The following is a 17,497-nucleotide window of genomic DNA, read 5'->3' as shown; positions in this document are numbered from 1 at the left end:
AGGCGTGTTTGGTGAATATCGATTAAAAGAAGCACTAACCCCTTACAAGTTGTCTGCTGACTCCTTTAGAAGTCAACCCACACCTGCATGCCTGACACAGGTGGAATTCTCCACCCTGCCTCCTTTCAGTTGGTGCTGGTCTCCATCCAGGGTGCTCAAGTTGGTGCGAGCCTCTCAGACTTTGCCTTCTGCAGCCGTCTCCCTCTGGGTGGCTTCTCTTCCAGTGGAGCGGTGCTTTTCGCTTCACCTTCAAAGGGATTTATTTTTCCCTTTCTCTGTATTCCTTCACTCTGGTCCTTCCAGTGTGGGGTCTTCTCCTATTCTTTTCCTCCCTCCCGCCTCCTCCTTCGGTTTAGGGTTTCTTGTCTCCTCTGCAGTCGCTTTCCTTGGGATCTGTTGGGCTGTGCCTCGGCCCTTTGATCTCTACAGGGTAAAGTGATGTTCCTTGTTATGTCATCTCGCAGTGGATTGTTGTTCTTCTTGTGCTTGACCCTTGTTGGCCGGCACAGCTCTGCGTTGTAATGGCAGTCTTTCTGTTGTCTGTCGAATTATTCTTCCCTTGTTACTTAGCCTCTGGGGAGGGTCTCCGCTTCGCGGGGTTGATTCTCAGAGCGATGCTCTGCCTTTACTTCTTGGTCTATTGGTATACAGTGTCTGACACTGTCCTTTATAATGATGTTATGCATCATCTGATCTCTTTGTTTTACGGATTTTTCCTTCTTTGCACCCTGTTCCCATACTTTCACAGTTTTGTTGGTGGCTCTGCATTGTGCTGCGGAAAAGTTTCTCCGAAGAAAACTGATGTCAGCACACCGGGAGGGATTTAAATGACCTCGCTGACGACGTCAGGGCGGGGTCATGTGGCCCCGTCCCCTGGAGCACAGAGGTGCTGCTGCTGCTGCTGCAAAAAAAATTGCCGGATCCAATCTGACGCTTGGGGATAATTCTAAGTTAAGGAATCTGCAGGCTAGACAACATCTCTACCAGATACATCGTTACCGAAGGTAAGTAACTCGTACATCATGCACCAATCCACACGCATACTGATCTTTCTGGACTACTCCAGATTGGTGCAGCAGAAGCGGAACTCTTCCGATGAGGTCAAACAAAAGTTGAAGGCCATGAACATCAAATATATGCTGACGTTCACCACCACCTTGAAAGTGATCCCTGACTCCCTGCCCACTTCTTTAGCAGTCTGGAGGATGCCTGGGACTTGGCGGCAGAGCGGAGGAATCTTTCGATCAGACAGATCAGAGAGAAGTTTGTGAGAGGCCCTAGGGGAAGGGGCCTTCTACCAGGCAGCCCCTAGTCCAATTGTGGAGGAGGACAGGGTTGTGTCGCTGGCTTGGCCTGGCGCGGGGATCAACGGACTCCTCTGGGACTAAGATTGACCCGCAGAGATCTGGCACAAGTGAGGAGGCCGCTGAATCACTCACTCAGGAACCCCTGAAGTAACATTCAGAGCAGACCCAGATTGTGCTATGGGCAGCCCTGGGGATATTGTGGTAGACAAGGAATAGTCCCCCCCACAACCACCTGACTCGGGATCCCCGGGCTTGCTCTCTACTTACTTCCCGCCCTCTGACTTTGGCCATAGGGCTCAGACACAACTTTTCATCTCAAGGTGATAGGAGGTTCTCCATAGAGGCTCCCAAGCCCTAGATATGCTGTTGGGTTTTCAGAGTGGTGTATGGTCGACAGATTCTTCTTGGGGGGGAAGTATGTGGTGGGTGAAGTTGAGGGGAGTTGTTGATGCATTTGGTTTGTTTGCAGTCAGGCCCATATCTAAGATCCCAACCATATATGCCCCATACCATACATCTCTTTTACACACACATTGTGGCCTTCAAGGCCCTGGCTAATCTTTCATGAGCAATCTGTATCCAATCTACATACTCTCCTGAAAGGTCGATGGTCTACTGGGTGTAACAAACGGGTAGCCATTTTCTGATACGTTAAGAAGAGGCTCTCTGCGATTCTAGTGCTCCAAAAGCTCACTTGGTGGGCACTCAGTGCCCCTTCCTCAATTACTTTGGGCACACCTGTGTGTTTCAGGTAGGCGTCTCCAGTGGTACGAGGATTGTGGCCCTACTTTCACATAGATCCTTCCCCATGATCCACACCAAAATACACACTGACCCTCTGGGCAGATTTCTGGGACAGGAAGGGAGTCTGAAGGAGCCCAATAATAATCTCCTTAGCATTTATATCCGGCTTCAATCCCCTAAGGGAGCGTTGGATAACAACTGTGCGATGATCCTGGGTCCCCTCGCCCCCCCCCCCCCCCTCATGGGATTAGCTGTCATCGGGGTGATTTTAATACAGTTCCTAATCCTGAGCAAGACTCAACTGCACGGTCAGCGGCATACTGAATAAGTGGCTCCAAATGACTGGAGTCCCGAATTACCTCCATAAGCCTCTGTGATGTGTGGATGGCGTGGCATCTAGGTGAGAGACAATTCACACATACCTCTGCAGCTTATAAAACCCTTGCTCGCATTGATCTGTTGCTGCTCCCAGCGGCTGATGTCCTCCTTACCACAATGGTGGAAATTCTCCTGCAAGGTATATCTGATAATTTCCCGGTTTACCTTTATCTAGGCACCTTATCAGTAACTTGATAACCAGTTTGCCAGCTTAATGCCTGGTTCCTAGCTGATAACCAATATTCTGAGTGCCTTGAGGAGAAGGTTACTGCCTATTTTGAATCCACTGTCTCCTCTGCTGGAATCCTATGGGCAATGGCCAAAGCCACTAAACGGGTGTGGGCTAAATCTTTTATCCACAACCAAGAACGTGAAAAACATTGGCAAATGATGGCTTTAGAAACACAAATCTTACAACTTGAGAAATTGTACACAGCGAGTCCTCACACCACTTAATATCAACATTTGGCAGTGGCCAAGGCTTCCCTTCGTCCTCTGACCTCAGAGGTGGCCCGCCAATGATAGTGTGTCTCCCTCCAGGCTTTTTAAATGTGAAGAGCAGATACAGGGCTGGCACTGGCGAGGAGATGAGGAAGACAGAATAGCGCTATTCGTGGATGACATGCTTCTTTATGTGATGAACCTACAGGTCTCTGGCACCCAGATGATGAGAATCTTGCCCCTTTATGGGGAGGCTCGGGACTATACACTAACAGGGCAAAGTCACTCCTAATCTCACTTACGATGCGGGAGACACCACAAATTGGCAAAAACAGATCCCAGTCAAACGTCTTAGCTTCCTCTATCTGTATCTTGGTATGCATGTTTCAGTAGAACACGCCTTGACCTAGTCCCTTAACCTTCCCCCACTTCTCACCAAAATTAAACAAGACTTTAAATGCTGTCATCACCCCCCGCCCCCCCCCCCCCCCCCCCAACGTTTTCGAGTTCTTGGTAGAGTGGCTTTATCTAAAATTACCCTTTGTCATGCAAAGTTTTCCAATCTACATCCCAGCAGGGTGCATTACTCCGTTCCGTCCCCCACTCCCCCCAACCCAGCATTGCTTGGGACATATGTTGTCAGTCGAACTTTGATTGGTGCATGTGAATTGTGAGCATTTGTCTCTATTACTAGTCTTCACAATTGTTAGCGATTAATGACAAGATGAATGGGGCCTGGGGAGACCGGGCCTATACATTGGAGCTTTCCTTAGTGGGTCTGGATAGTGTCTGTCAATTACTCACTGGGGATCCTTTAACACATTTCCTCAACGAGCCTACCAGGGTGGTGATTTCCACATGGTTCATGGTGCTGAAACAACTGGGGTGGGAAAAGAAAATCACTCAACAGACCCCGTTGTGGAGAGGGCAAATCCTTTCCCAGGTGTCACACTTAGAACGATTCCAGAAATGTGATAGAATCAGGATTACCTAATACTAATACCTGGGCGATGTGTGGAGCGGAACGTTCATTATAACATTCCAGGATTTTCAATCACAATTCTCACTTTCCACTACACAGTTCCACAAGTACTTACAGCTATGATAGGCTCTCCATTCCCATCTGGAAGGAACTTCTTAATCCTCCGTAATATAACCCGCTTGTGGCCAAACTGCTTCAGGCACTCCAAAGTAGAGGAGCCTGTTAATTGGCCAGGGGCTGCTCGCATAAGCACAACAAAATAGGGGGTCGATGGTGGACTATTTCCGGACTCAGCAGGCTGCTTCTATCTGGTGAGAGGGCAAACTTTGAACTATTTCTTCCAATATGGGATCTGGTGTGTGAATCGGGATTGGGTACGATTGTATATTTGTCATTGGAAAATAAAAATGTGTTTATCAAAAAAATGTTCACTCACCTGCATTTAGCAGAGAGGGGGCCCTTATTACTTTAAGTTTCTGCTAAATCAATGCAGAATAGGTAGTGTTTTGTAATGGGATTCAAAATTGTTATCCCTCCGCATACCTTTCTCAAATATTGGTCATTGATGACCATTTTCGTAGTTTCAGGGACCAACTTGAAAACATTATCTTTGTCCTCATGCTGGTCAAACCCCTTTGTGTATTTGTACTTATTTCTTTCTGTGTAAACTTCAAAAATGGTTTGAAGCTGTTGCTCTTCCAAAGTGGAAAAAGAGTGCTAAAGCTAAGCTTCAGTCAATAAGAAGTTCTGAGTGCCCATGGAAGTCTACAAATATGTTATCTTTGTAGTCCAAAACTATGGTGTGTGCACAAGCATGTACATCATAGCTGTAAGGTGTTAATCAATTCAGGAGTGTATTAAGGACATTAACCATTTCAAAATGTATTCAAGTTAGATCTAACAGTCGATTCCCATAATTTATGATTACCGTATGAATCCCTGCGTCATTTTTGGAGGGGTGGTTTAGGCGTGTCATGAACCACATTGTGTAGGATGTAATTTCTAGGTTGTTAGTGATTGTGAATCATTTCATATTTTGACCGTACAGATTTAAACAAATTTAGTTTTCAAAAAGTGTGAATTCCTTAAGCAAATCAATTTTCTGTTGTAGGTGCGCAAACAGCAGAAGAATGGCGACCTTGCATTTTTAGAAAAAGTAGAAGAGGAAAGCAACAAAGACCTGGAGCGCTCAATGCGAGAGCTACAAGCAACACATGCAGAGACGGTGCAAGAACTAGACAAAATACGAAATATGCTAATAATGCAGCATAAAATTAACAAAGACTACCAGGTAATAAGCATTCGTCAAAAGTAAAAGGTATGTCCATCACAAGTGATGGACATACCTTTAGATTGTGAAACAGAATAGTGTAAGCAGCTGTTCTAAAGGAGATGAAAACCTATAAAAGCACCTTTGTCTTTATCACGTCTGCTTTGCTTAATTTGACCTGGTGGGGGCCACCGTCAATCCTTTTTGGGGACCAGCACTCTTTTTTAAGGTCGAGCCTGGGCAGCGCATGTGCTGCTCTGCGAGGCATGCTATATTTAGGTAGGGGCTTAAAGCTCCGCCCACATTTTCATTGGTTTGTCTCATTATCAACTGTCAAATCTGACTGTTCATTGGTCAATAGGAATTGGTCAGTAGTCTCTCCTTAGTACCGCTTTGTCTCATTTTGTAACTTCCCATAGCGACATTCCCTGTTACATGTGTTGTTACTCAGTAGCCTTTAATTACAGCCTCCGAGCACTATTTTCTCAAATAGCTATGTCCTGCCTGTAGTTGCAGGCAGGACAGTCTTTCTCATAACACTTTTTAAAAACTTTTTATAGCACGGGCCCGAATGCATTTACAATGCAATAGGTCTCACATTTGCGGGAGTTTGTTATTGGCATTGTAAATGACAATGGCTTTTATTTACCTGTTTTAAAAACAACACATAAATAAAAGGCATTGTCATTTGCAATGCCAATAGCTCAAACTCTTGTAAATGCGAGACCTATTGCAGTGCAAATGCTTGTCATTTTTGGGGACCGGCACATATTTTTTCTTGTCAGACATTTCCTGAGAAAAAAAGAAGGTAAAACATGCACACAGAAATAAGGAGGAAGAGAAAGATAGTAAACAACGTTACCAGGGAAGACAATAAGAACCTGCAAGAGAGCGAGACAAAAGGGCATGGGGTGTCTGATAGTGGATTAAACAGAGTAGAGGTTCAGGTGTATTAGGACTAGCAGCCTTGGTGTTTGGAGCTCTGGCTTTTAATAGCGTCGGCTGCAGGCTTCTGAGCAGCACTTCGGACACCAGCCCTTATTATTTTATAAATTAAGCATTGCACGTCTGACATAGCTAAAGGACCAAGCAAAGTAAACATTATAGTAAAAAAGAGCCACAAATTACGTAAATTAAGAAAGACTGCCTAGAAAGTAAGTTGCCCAAATGAGCTCATTAACATTACTATACATTGTTCTATTCCCACATGTTTGTGTAATCTCGAAACACTTTTTTAACGGAATGGAAAAAAACTGTAAATATAAAAAACAAACATTTTAAAAATCCGTAGCCAATTAATGACATTGTTTTTTTGGGGGATATTTTGTAATAAATTGAAATCAGTGGCAATTATATGAACGCTGTTTATTTTCCCCCTTCTAAAATAGAAAAAAAAGAACATTGTTTTTAAATGCATGTCCAATCTAGTTGTCGGTTCTGGTTTATTATTTTCCATCTCTTGCTCTGTGTGAAACCTTGCATAATTTAACAATTCAATAATCAGTGGCAGTTTACTTAACCTTTTCTGAAAATACTACCATCGCTGTTGTGCTAAAAAACAGAAAGTAATTTGAGAATTGTTTGTGTGATGCAAGAGAAATTATTTCCTGGAAAAGTTTTGTTGAAAAGGTACACTAGGACCATGCACTGTTTATATAATGATACCACACATTTAGTGTTACACTGTAAAATCAGTTCATATGGCACAAAAATACAATGGGCCCTATTCTCGAAAATTTCTTTTTTTTTAAATGTGGTTTTTAAAATTTTTATTTATGGTATTTATACATACACATACAGTGCACAGGGATATCTTCATGTGGGTAACCATCCTGTGCGGTACATGGTACATGGTAGATATTATTAGGATGGCGCCCCTTTGCTGATTATACAGTAATGGTAGGCTAGAAATAGTATGGAAGAAGAGGAAAGTGTGAATAAGTAAAGAGAGAGAATACCCTGTAGATCCGACAGCTTCAGCGAGTGTAATGGCTGTGTCATATATTTTATTGATTGATAGTTCGTTTAACTGTTAAAGTATTTAAGGTGAATCGAAAGGGGGCAAGTTCTTGTTCAGTGATTACCAAAGGCTCCTGGAGGAGGTTTTCCAGGGTGAGTATCTTATCGCTAGGGAGTCGGCTCCTCTTAGGTAAGTGATCCAGCTGAGCCAACCGCTGTATGATGCTTTAGAGGTGTCCTTCCAATTCGTGCGTACCAGCTTGACTGCGGCGATTAGGAGAAAGTCCAAAAGCTCTCTTTCTCCCTCTGTGGGGAGTTCCGTTCGGATGAAAGCCGTTGTGATCGATGCAAAATCTCTTTTTATTTTACAGTTAAGCGCCTTGTCTATAAAGGCAAATACCCTCTCCCAAAACCCAATGAGTGTAGGGCACAGAAAAATGAGGTGTTCCAGGTCACCTTTGGCTGCTTTGCAATTCCAGCATGTGGGACTCAGAGACACTGAGTCCTAGTTTATGTAGCCACAGTTTGGTCTGTGCGAGGACTGGGGTGATCTTATTTCGTGAGGCAGATGACCATAGAGTGTTCCACTCCCGGTCATCCAGTGGGGGGTGTTTTACGGCAGTTACAATACCTTTCCGTCTTTTCGTTGATACTTGTTTTTTGTGTGCTACGGGTTTTGTATAGGCGTGAGACCTGGTGTCCCAGTTTGTTTATGCTAGTTACTTATTGGAAGATTGATGGCTTGGTATTTGTTATTTTGAATTTCGTCATAGCTGTTTTGCTCTTTAGGAATCTGTAGAGGTCTGAGTCGTCAAGTTGGTGGGAGGCTTTTAGGTTGGCGAATGTCAGCGGCGGGGATTCCGCTTCCAGCTTGTAGGGGTGTGTAATGCCCTTTTCTATCGAGTTCTCGAAGTAGAGCTTTTTCCCCATGTATTTTATGGCGCTATTTGACCATAGGGATTCAGCTTTGGAACCTTTAATACTGACCTCCATTTTTTTTTGTCTAACTTCAGTAGTGCTATCTTAGTGTTTTTCAATATTGTGTTGTTCGCAAGGGGGTGTGTGTTGGCCGTAAGGAGAGCTAGTGGGTTGAGATTTTTTTAATATTGCCTTTTCTAGCTGTAGCCAAACTGGTGCGTATTCTGTCGGCTGCTCTATCCAATGTGTGCCCTGCTTGGCAAGGAATGCCAGTTGAAAGGTTCTGAAGTTCGTTATGTTTACCCCTTCCTGACTTTTGGGCCTTCTCAGTTTCTTCAAGCTCATCCTAGCCTTTTTGTCTCGCCATTGAAATCTGTTGCACATTTTATCTAGTTTTTGGTGGAAATCGTCTGAGAGGAAGAGTGGGAGCATGCTTGTAAGGTAGTTTACTAGGGGGTGGATCATAATTTTTGTTGTTTCGATTCTCCCCCACCAGGTCATGAATTTGGGTGACCAGGCCTCTAATTGTTTTTTAATTTTGTCCAGTATGAGTTTCTCATTGTGTCTTAGGGTGGAGATCGGGTCCGAGCTGAATTAGATGCCCAGGTATTTGATGTGGTCTGTCTGCCACATGATTCCTGAGGATCCCAGAACCTCTTTGGTGGAGTGGATGTTTAGCGGCTTACATTCGGACTTGTCGTTGTTGAGTTTGTACCCTGATAACTCAGCATAGTCGTTGATTGTGGACATGAGTGCTTCTATCGATGTCTTTGGATGCTGTGTCATTATTAGTATATCGTCTGCGTAGGCTGTTACTTTTACTGTAGTTTGACCGATGCTCACCCCCTTTATTTTCTCATTTAGTTTTATATCTTGGATTAGGGGTCCTAGGGCTAAGAGGAAGAGCGTGGGCGACAGTGGGCAGCCCTGTCTTGTTCCTTGTTGAAGTGTGAACGGTTCCGAGAGTGCCCCGTTTATTGTGATGCTCGCTGTTGGTGATTGATACAGGGCCATTGCCATTTTAACGTATCTTTCTCCTAGGTTAAATATATGCATGCATTGCTCTAGGAATGCCCATGAGACTTTATCGAAGGCTTTCTCCGCGTCCAGTGCAATGGTAACCGCTTGGGGTGGACTCTGCAAGGCTTGTTCTAGCATATGGCATAGAAGGGGTGTGTTGTCACTGGCCGTTCTGCCTTTCATGAAGCCTACCTGGGTGTTGCTTATAAGTTTGGGCAGTACCTTGTTCAATCTAGCTGCCAGAATCTTTGCATAGATTTTACAGTCCACATTGCGCCTGTCATGGATGCTGGTATTTTCCCTGTGGTCGCTGTGTTGTTAAAGACTCTTTTCATGAGTGGGGCCAGTTGCGGGAGGAAGGATTTGTAAAAGTCTGCCGTGTATCCGTCCGGGCCAGGGGCTTTGTTCATTTTTCGGGACCTGACTCCCATTTCTATCTCTGCACCGTTGATGTGTTATCCCAGATTAGTTCTGTCCGAGCTATCAAGTCTCGGTAGGCCTAGTCTTTCTAGATACTTTTTGCATATTACTTTGTCTAACTTCTTGTCATTCTTATATAGGTCTGAGTAGAATTGTCTAAAGGTTCTAAGGATCTCTTTGTGTTTAGTGTAAGTTTTGTTGTCCGCGTCGGTGATTGATGCGATTGACCTCTGGTTGCTTTTATATTTCAGGTAGGATGCTAGGAGTTTCCCTGCTCTGTTGGACTCGCACAAGTTTAAGGCTTTACATCTGTTGAACCAGAGGCCGGCCCTCTCACTAACGATTTTGTTGTACTCTTATTTGCGGGTTGTTAACTTATGGACGGTCGTGGTCTTTTTGGTTGTCTTTTAGGAGCTCAAGCTCTAGATTTTTGATTTCTGCCTCAAGTTCTTTTAGTCTTTGATTTGTCTTCTTGTGTAGTCTAGCTGAAAGGTCTATTAGTTTCCCCCTGATTGTGGCTTTTAGAGCGTCCCACAATGTGTCTACGTTAACTTCGCCATTATCATTATTGGTTATGTACTCGGTTAGGGCATCTATTACTTCCTTTTTGTGGGCTGGGTCTGTGGTAGTGTTGCTTCTGAATCTCCATCTTCGAGGGAGCACCTCATTGTGAGAGCCCGCCAGTTTCAGGGTGATTGCTGAGTGGTCCAAGACTAGTCTCTGTTCTATTGAGGCCTCCTCTATCATGTGTGCATGAGCCCCTGAGATTAGGATGTAGTCTAGTCTTGTGTGCGATTTGTGTGGGTTTGAGTAGAAGGTGTAGTCTCTCGTGGTCGGGTGTAGCAGTCTCCATGTGTCTTTGAGGTTGTATTTCGTTCACATGTTAAGGAGTGCTACATGGGAGTTGTTGGGGTGGTATTGGCATAGGGATTGCCGGTCTATCAGGGGGTCTAACGGCATGTTGATGTCTCCTGCTAATATTAATAGTTCATTCTGTGGTACTTTGGCTAGGGCATCTGCTACTTCTTTCCAGTAGGGTACATCATCTGAGTTGGGGCCGTATAGATTTGTCACATGAATTTGGTTGCTTCCTCTTGTGATGTTAGTCAGCAGTAGCCTGCCCTCTTGGTCGTGTGTGTGTGCGAGTTTATCGAAAGTTTGGAGTTTTTGGGGATGAGCATCATGACACCTCCTCTCTTTTTAGTCGCAGGAGAGCATACCGATTGTGCTATCCTCTTCGCTCTGACTAGTTTGTAGCTTTCTTCATCAAGTTTTGTTTCCTGTAGCAGGATAATGTCACTCTTGGATTTGGCTAGGTACTCTACTATCTTCCTGCGCTTGATGGGGTGGGTCAGGCCCTTAACATTTAGTGAGGTTATTTTGAGTCCGTTGCGAGTGAGATAGAGTTGTTGATTTCCATTGTCTAGGGTGTGAACTGGCGGTTTTCTGTGCCCCACCCACAAAAAGGTATAGCCCTGCGTGGTCGCCTGGTTCAGGATATACACGAGTTTGAATCAGTAAAGTGAGGAAAACACAGAGATAAGTTTAGAAAAAGATCCTACCATTCCACCCTCCTCCCATGTCCCTAACCTCCTCCCCTTCTTCCCCCCCTGCTCCCTCCCCCCTCCCCAACAATCAGAATGTGGAAGGTGCGACGGCAGGATCGCCATTACGCCTCCCGGAGCTTAGTCTGCTATAAGTCATTACAGCAGCTGTTCTCAGTCTATTGTTTAAACAATGGTTTATCGCAGTAAGACGTTACACATTTGCTGATGGCTAGTCGCCACCCGTAGGGAGGAGCAGCCCTGGATGTAAAACAGTTACGTAGGAGTCTATAATATTGTTTGATAAAGGATACTCTGTGGGTTTTGGAGTTTGTCCAGTTGGCGCCTTGGGCAGTAGTATGATTGTCTCCCCATTTGGTAATTCCCTGGTAGTTTGGTTGTTTGCTGGGTTGTTGTGCTGGGTTGGTGGCTGTTCAGTGTTCATTGTGGATGTCAACGGCAACCCTCCCTTTCTTTGAGGTAGTTTGGTTCCTCTAGAAGGTTACTTCGTCACCTTGAGGTAGGTTAGGTTGTATATCTTGAGGTAGCTTAGGTAGTGTACCGTTATTTCTTCAGGCAATGCTTGGTTCAGGAGAATGGCCTCTTTTGGCCGTGCCGTGTGTTGCTGTGTCCATGTCTTGTATTGATGGTCCTTTCAGGTACTGGTGCAACTCCTGTGGATCCGTGAAGAAGTGAGTTTTCCCCCTGTCTGTTATTTTAAATTTGGCGGGAGTGACAAAGATGAATTGGATGTCTCTATTTTTGAGCAGCTGGCGTTGGGCGAAAAATCCTTTTCTGGTGTCCACTGTACTTTTTGAGCAGTCCTGTGTTAGTATGATTTTGTGTCCTTTCCAGCTGATTTGGTGGTTCTTTCTGGCAAAGTTGAAGATGTCTTCCGTGTGTTGAGATCTCAGGGGTCTGCAGATAATGGGTCTAGTGAATTGCTTTGTGGGCTGTCTTGAAGCTGGGACTCTGAAGGCTTTATCTAGTTCAAATTGGCTGGCGAACTTTAGGTTTGTGATCTTCGGGATAAGGTCCTCCAGGAAGTTGGAACATGATCCTGCGCCTCCTCTGCTCCTTCCGGAATTCCCAGTATCTGAATATTTCCTCTGGTGCTCATGTCTTCCATCTCCGCCGTTTTTCTTTGTAGGGAGTCCGTTTTTGTGCTGAGGGTCTTCACTTCTTTTTTAGTGCTTAGGGTTATATCTTCAGTATCGCAGATACGTTGTCCCGCATTTGCCAGTCTGATATTCACTGTGTTTAAGTCTGCCCTTACTGCAGCTATCTCTGGCTGTATTGATTCAGTGGTGAGTTTCGTAGACTTCATAAGGTCGTGTACCTCCACCAGTTTCTTCAGGATAGTGTCTAGTGTGTTATTTATGTCCGGTTTCTGTTTAATTGGGGAGTGCGATATTTGTGGTTCCCCCTTGCTTTTCTTCTGTAGCTGTGCTTGCAGTCTGGATTCTCTGTCCGCCATTCTTCCTTTTTTAGGTGCACTGTTTGCTAGGGGTCTGATGGTGTAACTACCTTTTTCCCGCATAGGTTGGCTTAGTTTGTGCGGAAGTAGCTGAATATTCTGTATAGGTTCTTGCTGGGTTGAATTGTTTTTTCACTGCTGGTTTTGTTATGTTTTGTTATGTTGTTGCCTCAATATGAGGTTCTCACGTAGGCTTCCACAGGTGCGGTTTCTGGTCAGGGTTGGGCGGCACAGAGTCCTGCCCGTCTGCGCCCGTCCGCATCTCGGCAGCGGACGGCTCGGCGGGGGGCGTTGGCTCTAGGCTCACATATACCGCAGCTGAACTACTGTCTCACAGGATTAGTATAGACAACTGTCGGACTGTCTTTCCAGGGCGGTATAAAGGTAAATGCTGTTGTCCCGGCTGTAGATGGCACCCTAATATCTCCCTGGTATCCGATGGGCCTTGTCCTCTCCCCGCTGATAACTACAAGTGCCTATTACTTAATACCCGCTCTCTGTGTAGACATGCTTTGGACATCTTCGAGTTGCTGACAACGGAAAAGCCATTATGTCTAATGCTCACCGAAACCTGGCTTAGTGAGTCCTCCAATCCGGATATTGCTACAGCTATCCCGCCGGACTATATACTTTATAGACAGGACAGATCCATGGGTAGGGGTGGAGGGGTTGCAATTGTGGTCCTAAGATCTGCCACTTGTGTGGTCGTACCATCTATGTCCATTTCAGGCTGTGAATCCCTTGTCTTTTCCATCACTTTGTCCCCCCATCAATCCTTCTCAGGGCTCTTGATTTACAGACCTCCCGGCCTGCGGGGTCCCTTCTTTGACGAGTTACAGTCAGTAATTACTACACTCTGCTTGAAGGTAGAACACTGCATAGTGCTAGGGGATTTTAACATTCATATGGACGCTGAGATGGACGGTGATGCTATCATAATCAATGACATCACTGCCCCCCTAGGTCTCACTCCCTATCTGTCGGGTGCGACTCATGATAAGGGCCACACTCTGGATCAAGTGTTTTCCACCGTCCCCCTTGTCATGACCTGCCCCATCCCTGTTCTTTGGTCAGACCATTTTTTGATCTGTTTTCAAATTCAGGGTAGAAGCAAATCATCTTGTATAAACTCCAACCATCTCAGGCACCCCAGTAGGCCATACCATAGGGTCACTCCTGAAAGTTTGGCCCAAGCCTGTCTGGAACACCCCTGCACTCTATCAGGTAATTTGGATAGTGACCTTGATACACTACAGAGATGGCTGACTGAGCGGCTAGATGAACTCGCCCCACTCTCTACGCCTCGTTCATCTACCAAGCGGAGCTCGGCGCCATGGTTTTCCGAGTCTTTGGCTCTGTCCCGGCGCAACTGTAAGTTAGCCGAAAGACTATGGCGCAAGCAATATGATGTGGAAGCCAAGGCTGCTTACAAAGCATCTATTAAGTTATATCATGCCGATATTCTTGCTGCAAAAAAGAGCTATTTTTCCTCTAGAATTGAGTCAGCATCCAACTCCTGTAAAGAAATTTTTACTATTGTCAAGGAGTTTGTCTCTCCCAAAGCTAGTGCAGCTCAGCACGAGTTCTCCGAACCATGGGTCACTGCGCTCGCCAACTTTTTCACTATAAAAATTAAACAGATTCAAGACTCCTTTCCCCCCTCTGGCCTTAGTACAGTTCTCAATGATAGTAACCCATCAACTTTAGCCACTGAGTCCAGTCCTGTCCTATCGGAGTTTCCAACTATGTCTACTTCCACCTCTCTAGATCTCCTTCTCAAGATCAAGTCAGGCTCCCCTCTGGACCCTTGTCCTGCTACCTTTTTGGCCAGTACCGCCAAGATTTTGAACCCTTTAATAAATCCTGTTCTCAATCTATCTTTGGCGAGTGGTACTGTCCCCCTGGCCTGGAAACAGGCAATGGTTGTTCCACTTCTGAAAAAGCCTGGTCTTGACCCTGAGAAGCATGCAAACTATAGGCCAATATCTCTTTTACCGGGTTTGGCAAAGATTGTGGAAAAGCACGTCCACTCTGTGCTCTCCACTTTCCTAGAAACTCATGGTCTGCTTCACTCCACCCAGTCAGGCTTTCGCTCCAATCTGAGCACTGAGACCGCTCTCTTGGAAGTAAATGAAGCCATCAAGGAAGTTCTTGACTCAGGTGGAAGAGCTATGCTGGTGATGTTAGATCTGTCGGCGGCCTTCGACACCGTCGCTCATGAGGGTCTCCTGAGTAGACTCTATGAGATCGGTCTTAGAGGGACGGTGTTGAGCTGGCTTAGATCTTATTTAGCGGGTCGTCGACAGGTGGTCTGGGCCCCCCGTACTCTGCCGAAGTGCCGCCGTTGGAGGTCGGAGTTCCTCAAGGGTCGGTGCTTAGCCCGACCCTTTTTAACATCTTTATGACTCCATTGGCGGTACTGGCGGAGTCTTTTGGAGCCCAGATCATATCATACGCTGATGACACTCAGCTTCTCTTCACCTGCAAAAAGGGTGCTGAGTTCGACGGAGAGAGCATCCGTGGCTGCCTTGGGGCTGTCTTTGACTGGTTTCAGCGAAGCAGCCTCAAGTGCAACCCTGATAAATCAGAGGTGCTCTTCTTTGGATGTCAGGCAGACCCGCCTTGGCAGGACTGGTGGCTGGTGAATATGTTTCCTCCGTCATCTTCCTCCTCGGTGGCAAAAAATCTCGGGGTTAAAATTGATAATAATCTATCATTGAAGTCCCAGATAACAGGCCTTACGGGCACATGCTTCGGTCTCCTGAAATTGTTACGAAAGTTCCTCCCTTTGCTTCCTCTGGTCCATCGGAGGATGACGGTTCAGGCCTTAATTTGTTCCAGGCTCGATTATTCTAACGTTCTATATTTGGGTCTCCCGGACTACCTATTGCAAAAACTCCAAGTGGTCCAAAATTCAGCTGCGAGGGCCATTTTTGGCCTTCCTCGCCATGCTAGAACATCGGAGCTGTTACTCTCCCTTCACTGGCTTCCTGTCAGAAAACGAATTATCTTTAAGGCACTTACATTGGCCCACAAGGCACTTCATGCTGTCGGGGCCAATTACATTCAGAAACGGCTTACTTTTTATAAGCCTACAAGATCCCTCAGGTCTGAATCCCTTGGTCTTGCAACTGTCCCCATCATTAGAAAAGCTAGGATAGGGGGACGTTCTTTTAAACATCTTGCTCCTAAGCTGTGGAACTCCCTCCCCCTGGAACTCCGTTGCACTCCAAATTTGCTGGCCTTCAGAAAGGGTTTGAAAACTTGGCTTTATAGTCCATGATCGGTCTGTTTCCTGTTTCTTATCTTCTTTGTTTTCAGCTATGGGTCAGAAAGCGCCGGCACACTCCTTGGAGTAGCCGAGCGCTATATAAGACACCCATAACATTAACATTAACAGCTCTGAGTAATCGTCATCGGATTGTGGAGATCTAGTACCCCGCCCGCGTCTCTGTCCCCTGGGCCCTGTTTGTTTATCCTTATTCCTTTAACCCTCTTCTCTCCGACCCGCAGCCTGAGTGTTTCGGGGTGCTCTGCATGGCTCGTTGCGCTGTGGGGCTATTCTGCGTACTCCTGGGTATCTCCGGCCCAGTCAGACGGTCGGTCTTCCGCAAGCGTTTGCTTCTCGTTTAGGCTTAGTAGGCACTCAGTGTTGCTGTACTCAAGATATGGTTGGTGGAGGCACGGGGTGCCCAGGAGCTTCTTGGGGTGCTGCGGGGCTAGTCTCCGATCTCTTGACTGCCTCCTTCCCGGATGGTCTGCTCACCTTTACTTTGTCTCAGCAGGCGCCCCCAGTTGTTTACAGCCCCCACTTTTGGCTAACTTGCTTGCTGGTGAGTCCCGGGGGGTGTTCCTCTCTCTCCCCCACGTGTGAGCTTCAGCTTTGCTCTTGGACGGTGCCAGCGCAGCAGTGCCCGAGATGTGGCTTGTGTTTGTGGTGGACTGCACGTCTTGATGCACTGTGTGGCAATTCTGCGCTTCAATTGGTCTGTCGCAACGTTCAGTTCACATTTAGCCTAAGCAGGTTCTAAGCGTTGGTGTGCGGAAGCAGCGGTTGCTGGTTGTTGGTGGTGTGGGGCACTCGATGTTGGTTACTCGACCTTTAGTTGTCGTTTTTTGTAGATGGGCACCATCTTGTCCTTCCGCCTGAAGTTTGTGAACGGTAGGCGGTAGCTGGTAGCGACCTCCAGTGACCCCGAGAAAGCGCTCTCCCCGTGCGATAGTACCTGCGAACGTTATTGCCAGTGGTGAGCTTCGCACTTCCCTAGTCCGCGCAACAGTTCGCTTCGGTCGTGTTCCAGCAATGTCGGCCAGGTGCGTCTGAGATGGCGCCCGCGGCACTCGGATTGCTTCTGCCTGTTATTGCGGAGTTGGGAGGAGGGCACAGGGGAGCCGTCGTCTCTGTATTCGGGGGGCACTTAGGCTTACTCGTCCCGGGCCAGGCTCTGCTCTCGCCCCGCCCCTCTCTCATGAGTGTGCTCATAGCGCCGAAGTGCCGTCTTGGGTGGTACTGCCGTTTCAGTGAGGAAAGCGTAGTGGTTGCTGCACCCGTATGTGCCCTTATCTACCCCCTTGGTGTAGCTGCCCGAGATTGGGCAGTATGGTGCTTCCTTACTTGGGGGAGCTGTGCGGTCCTTGTTTACTCCTGGTGCTGGTCGCCATCTTAGGATTTCAGTCTCCCCACACCTGTTTTCTGGGATTGCGTAGAACTCCTCTCCCGGGTCGTCCTGCAGACTCAGACTTGTCCCTCTCAGTAGCTGGTCAGTTCCGTTCACAGTATGTGTGTTTTTTAGATCTTGATGCTCATTGCTTCGCTGTCGTAATCCAGTCGCTAGCTCCGTTCTGGCGCGACGGCTCGATCAGGCAGCCATTATCCTCTGCTGTCCAAGCCACGCCCCCTATTCTCGAAAATTCCTAAAAATAAAAATTGACAGCTGACCAAAGATCGACCATCGAAGAGAGGATCACTGCAGAAGAGTGGCCCTGCGTCAAGACACCTGCAGACAGGATGACACCGGGGCATAATGGCCTACCTGC

The 17,497-nt window shown here is 46.6% G+C and overlaps 1 protein-coding gene across 4 annotated transcripts in view; it reads left to right on the top strand.

The window, feature by feature from the left end:
- The window catches only part of RPGRIP1L (RPGRIP1 like), a 1,159,147-nt gene that overhangs the window by 620,589 nt on the left and 521,061 nt on the right, over nucleotides 1-17,497 (top strand). For all 4 annotated transcript variants that reach the window (XM_086945185.1, XM_086945184.1, XM_086945187.1 and 1 more), the window contains exon 13: nucleotides 4,964-5,143. In XM_086945185.1, the coding sequence (XP_086801311.1) occupies nucleotides 4,964-5,143 (180 nt within the window). The remainder of the gene's footprint in view (nucleotides 1-4,963; nucleotides 5,144-17,497) is intronic.

The sequence above is a fragment of the Lissotriton vulgaris genome, chromosome 12 (assembly GCF_964263255.1).
Source record: "Lissotriton vulgaris chromosome 12, aLisVul1.2, whole genome shotgun sequence".
Classification (NCBI taxonomy): Eukaryota; Metazoa; Chordata; class Amphibia; order Caudata; family Salamandridae; genus Lissotriton; species Lissotriton vulgaris.
The sequence above is the reverse complement of the archived record's forward strand: the minus strand, read 5'-3'. Positions and strand labels throughout refer to the sequence as shown.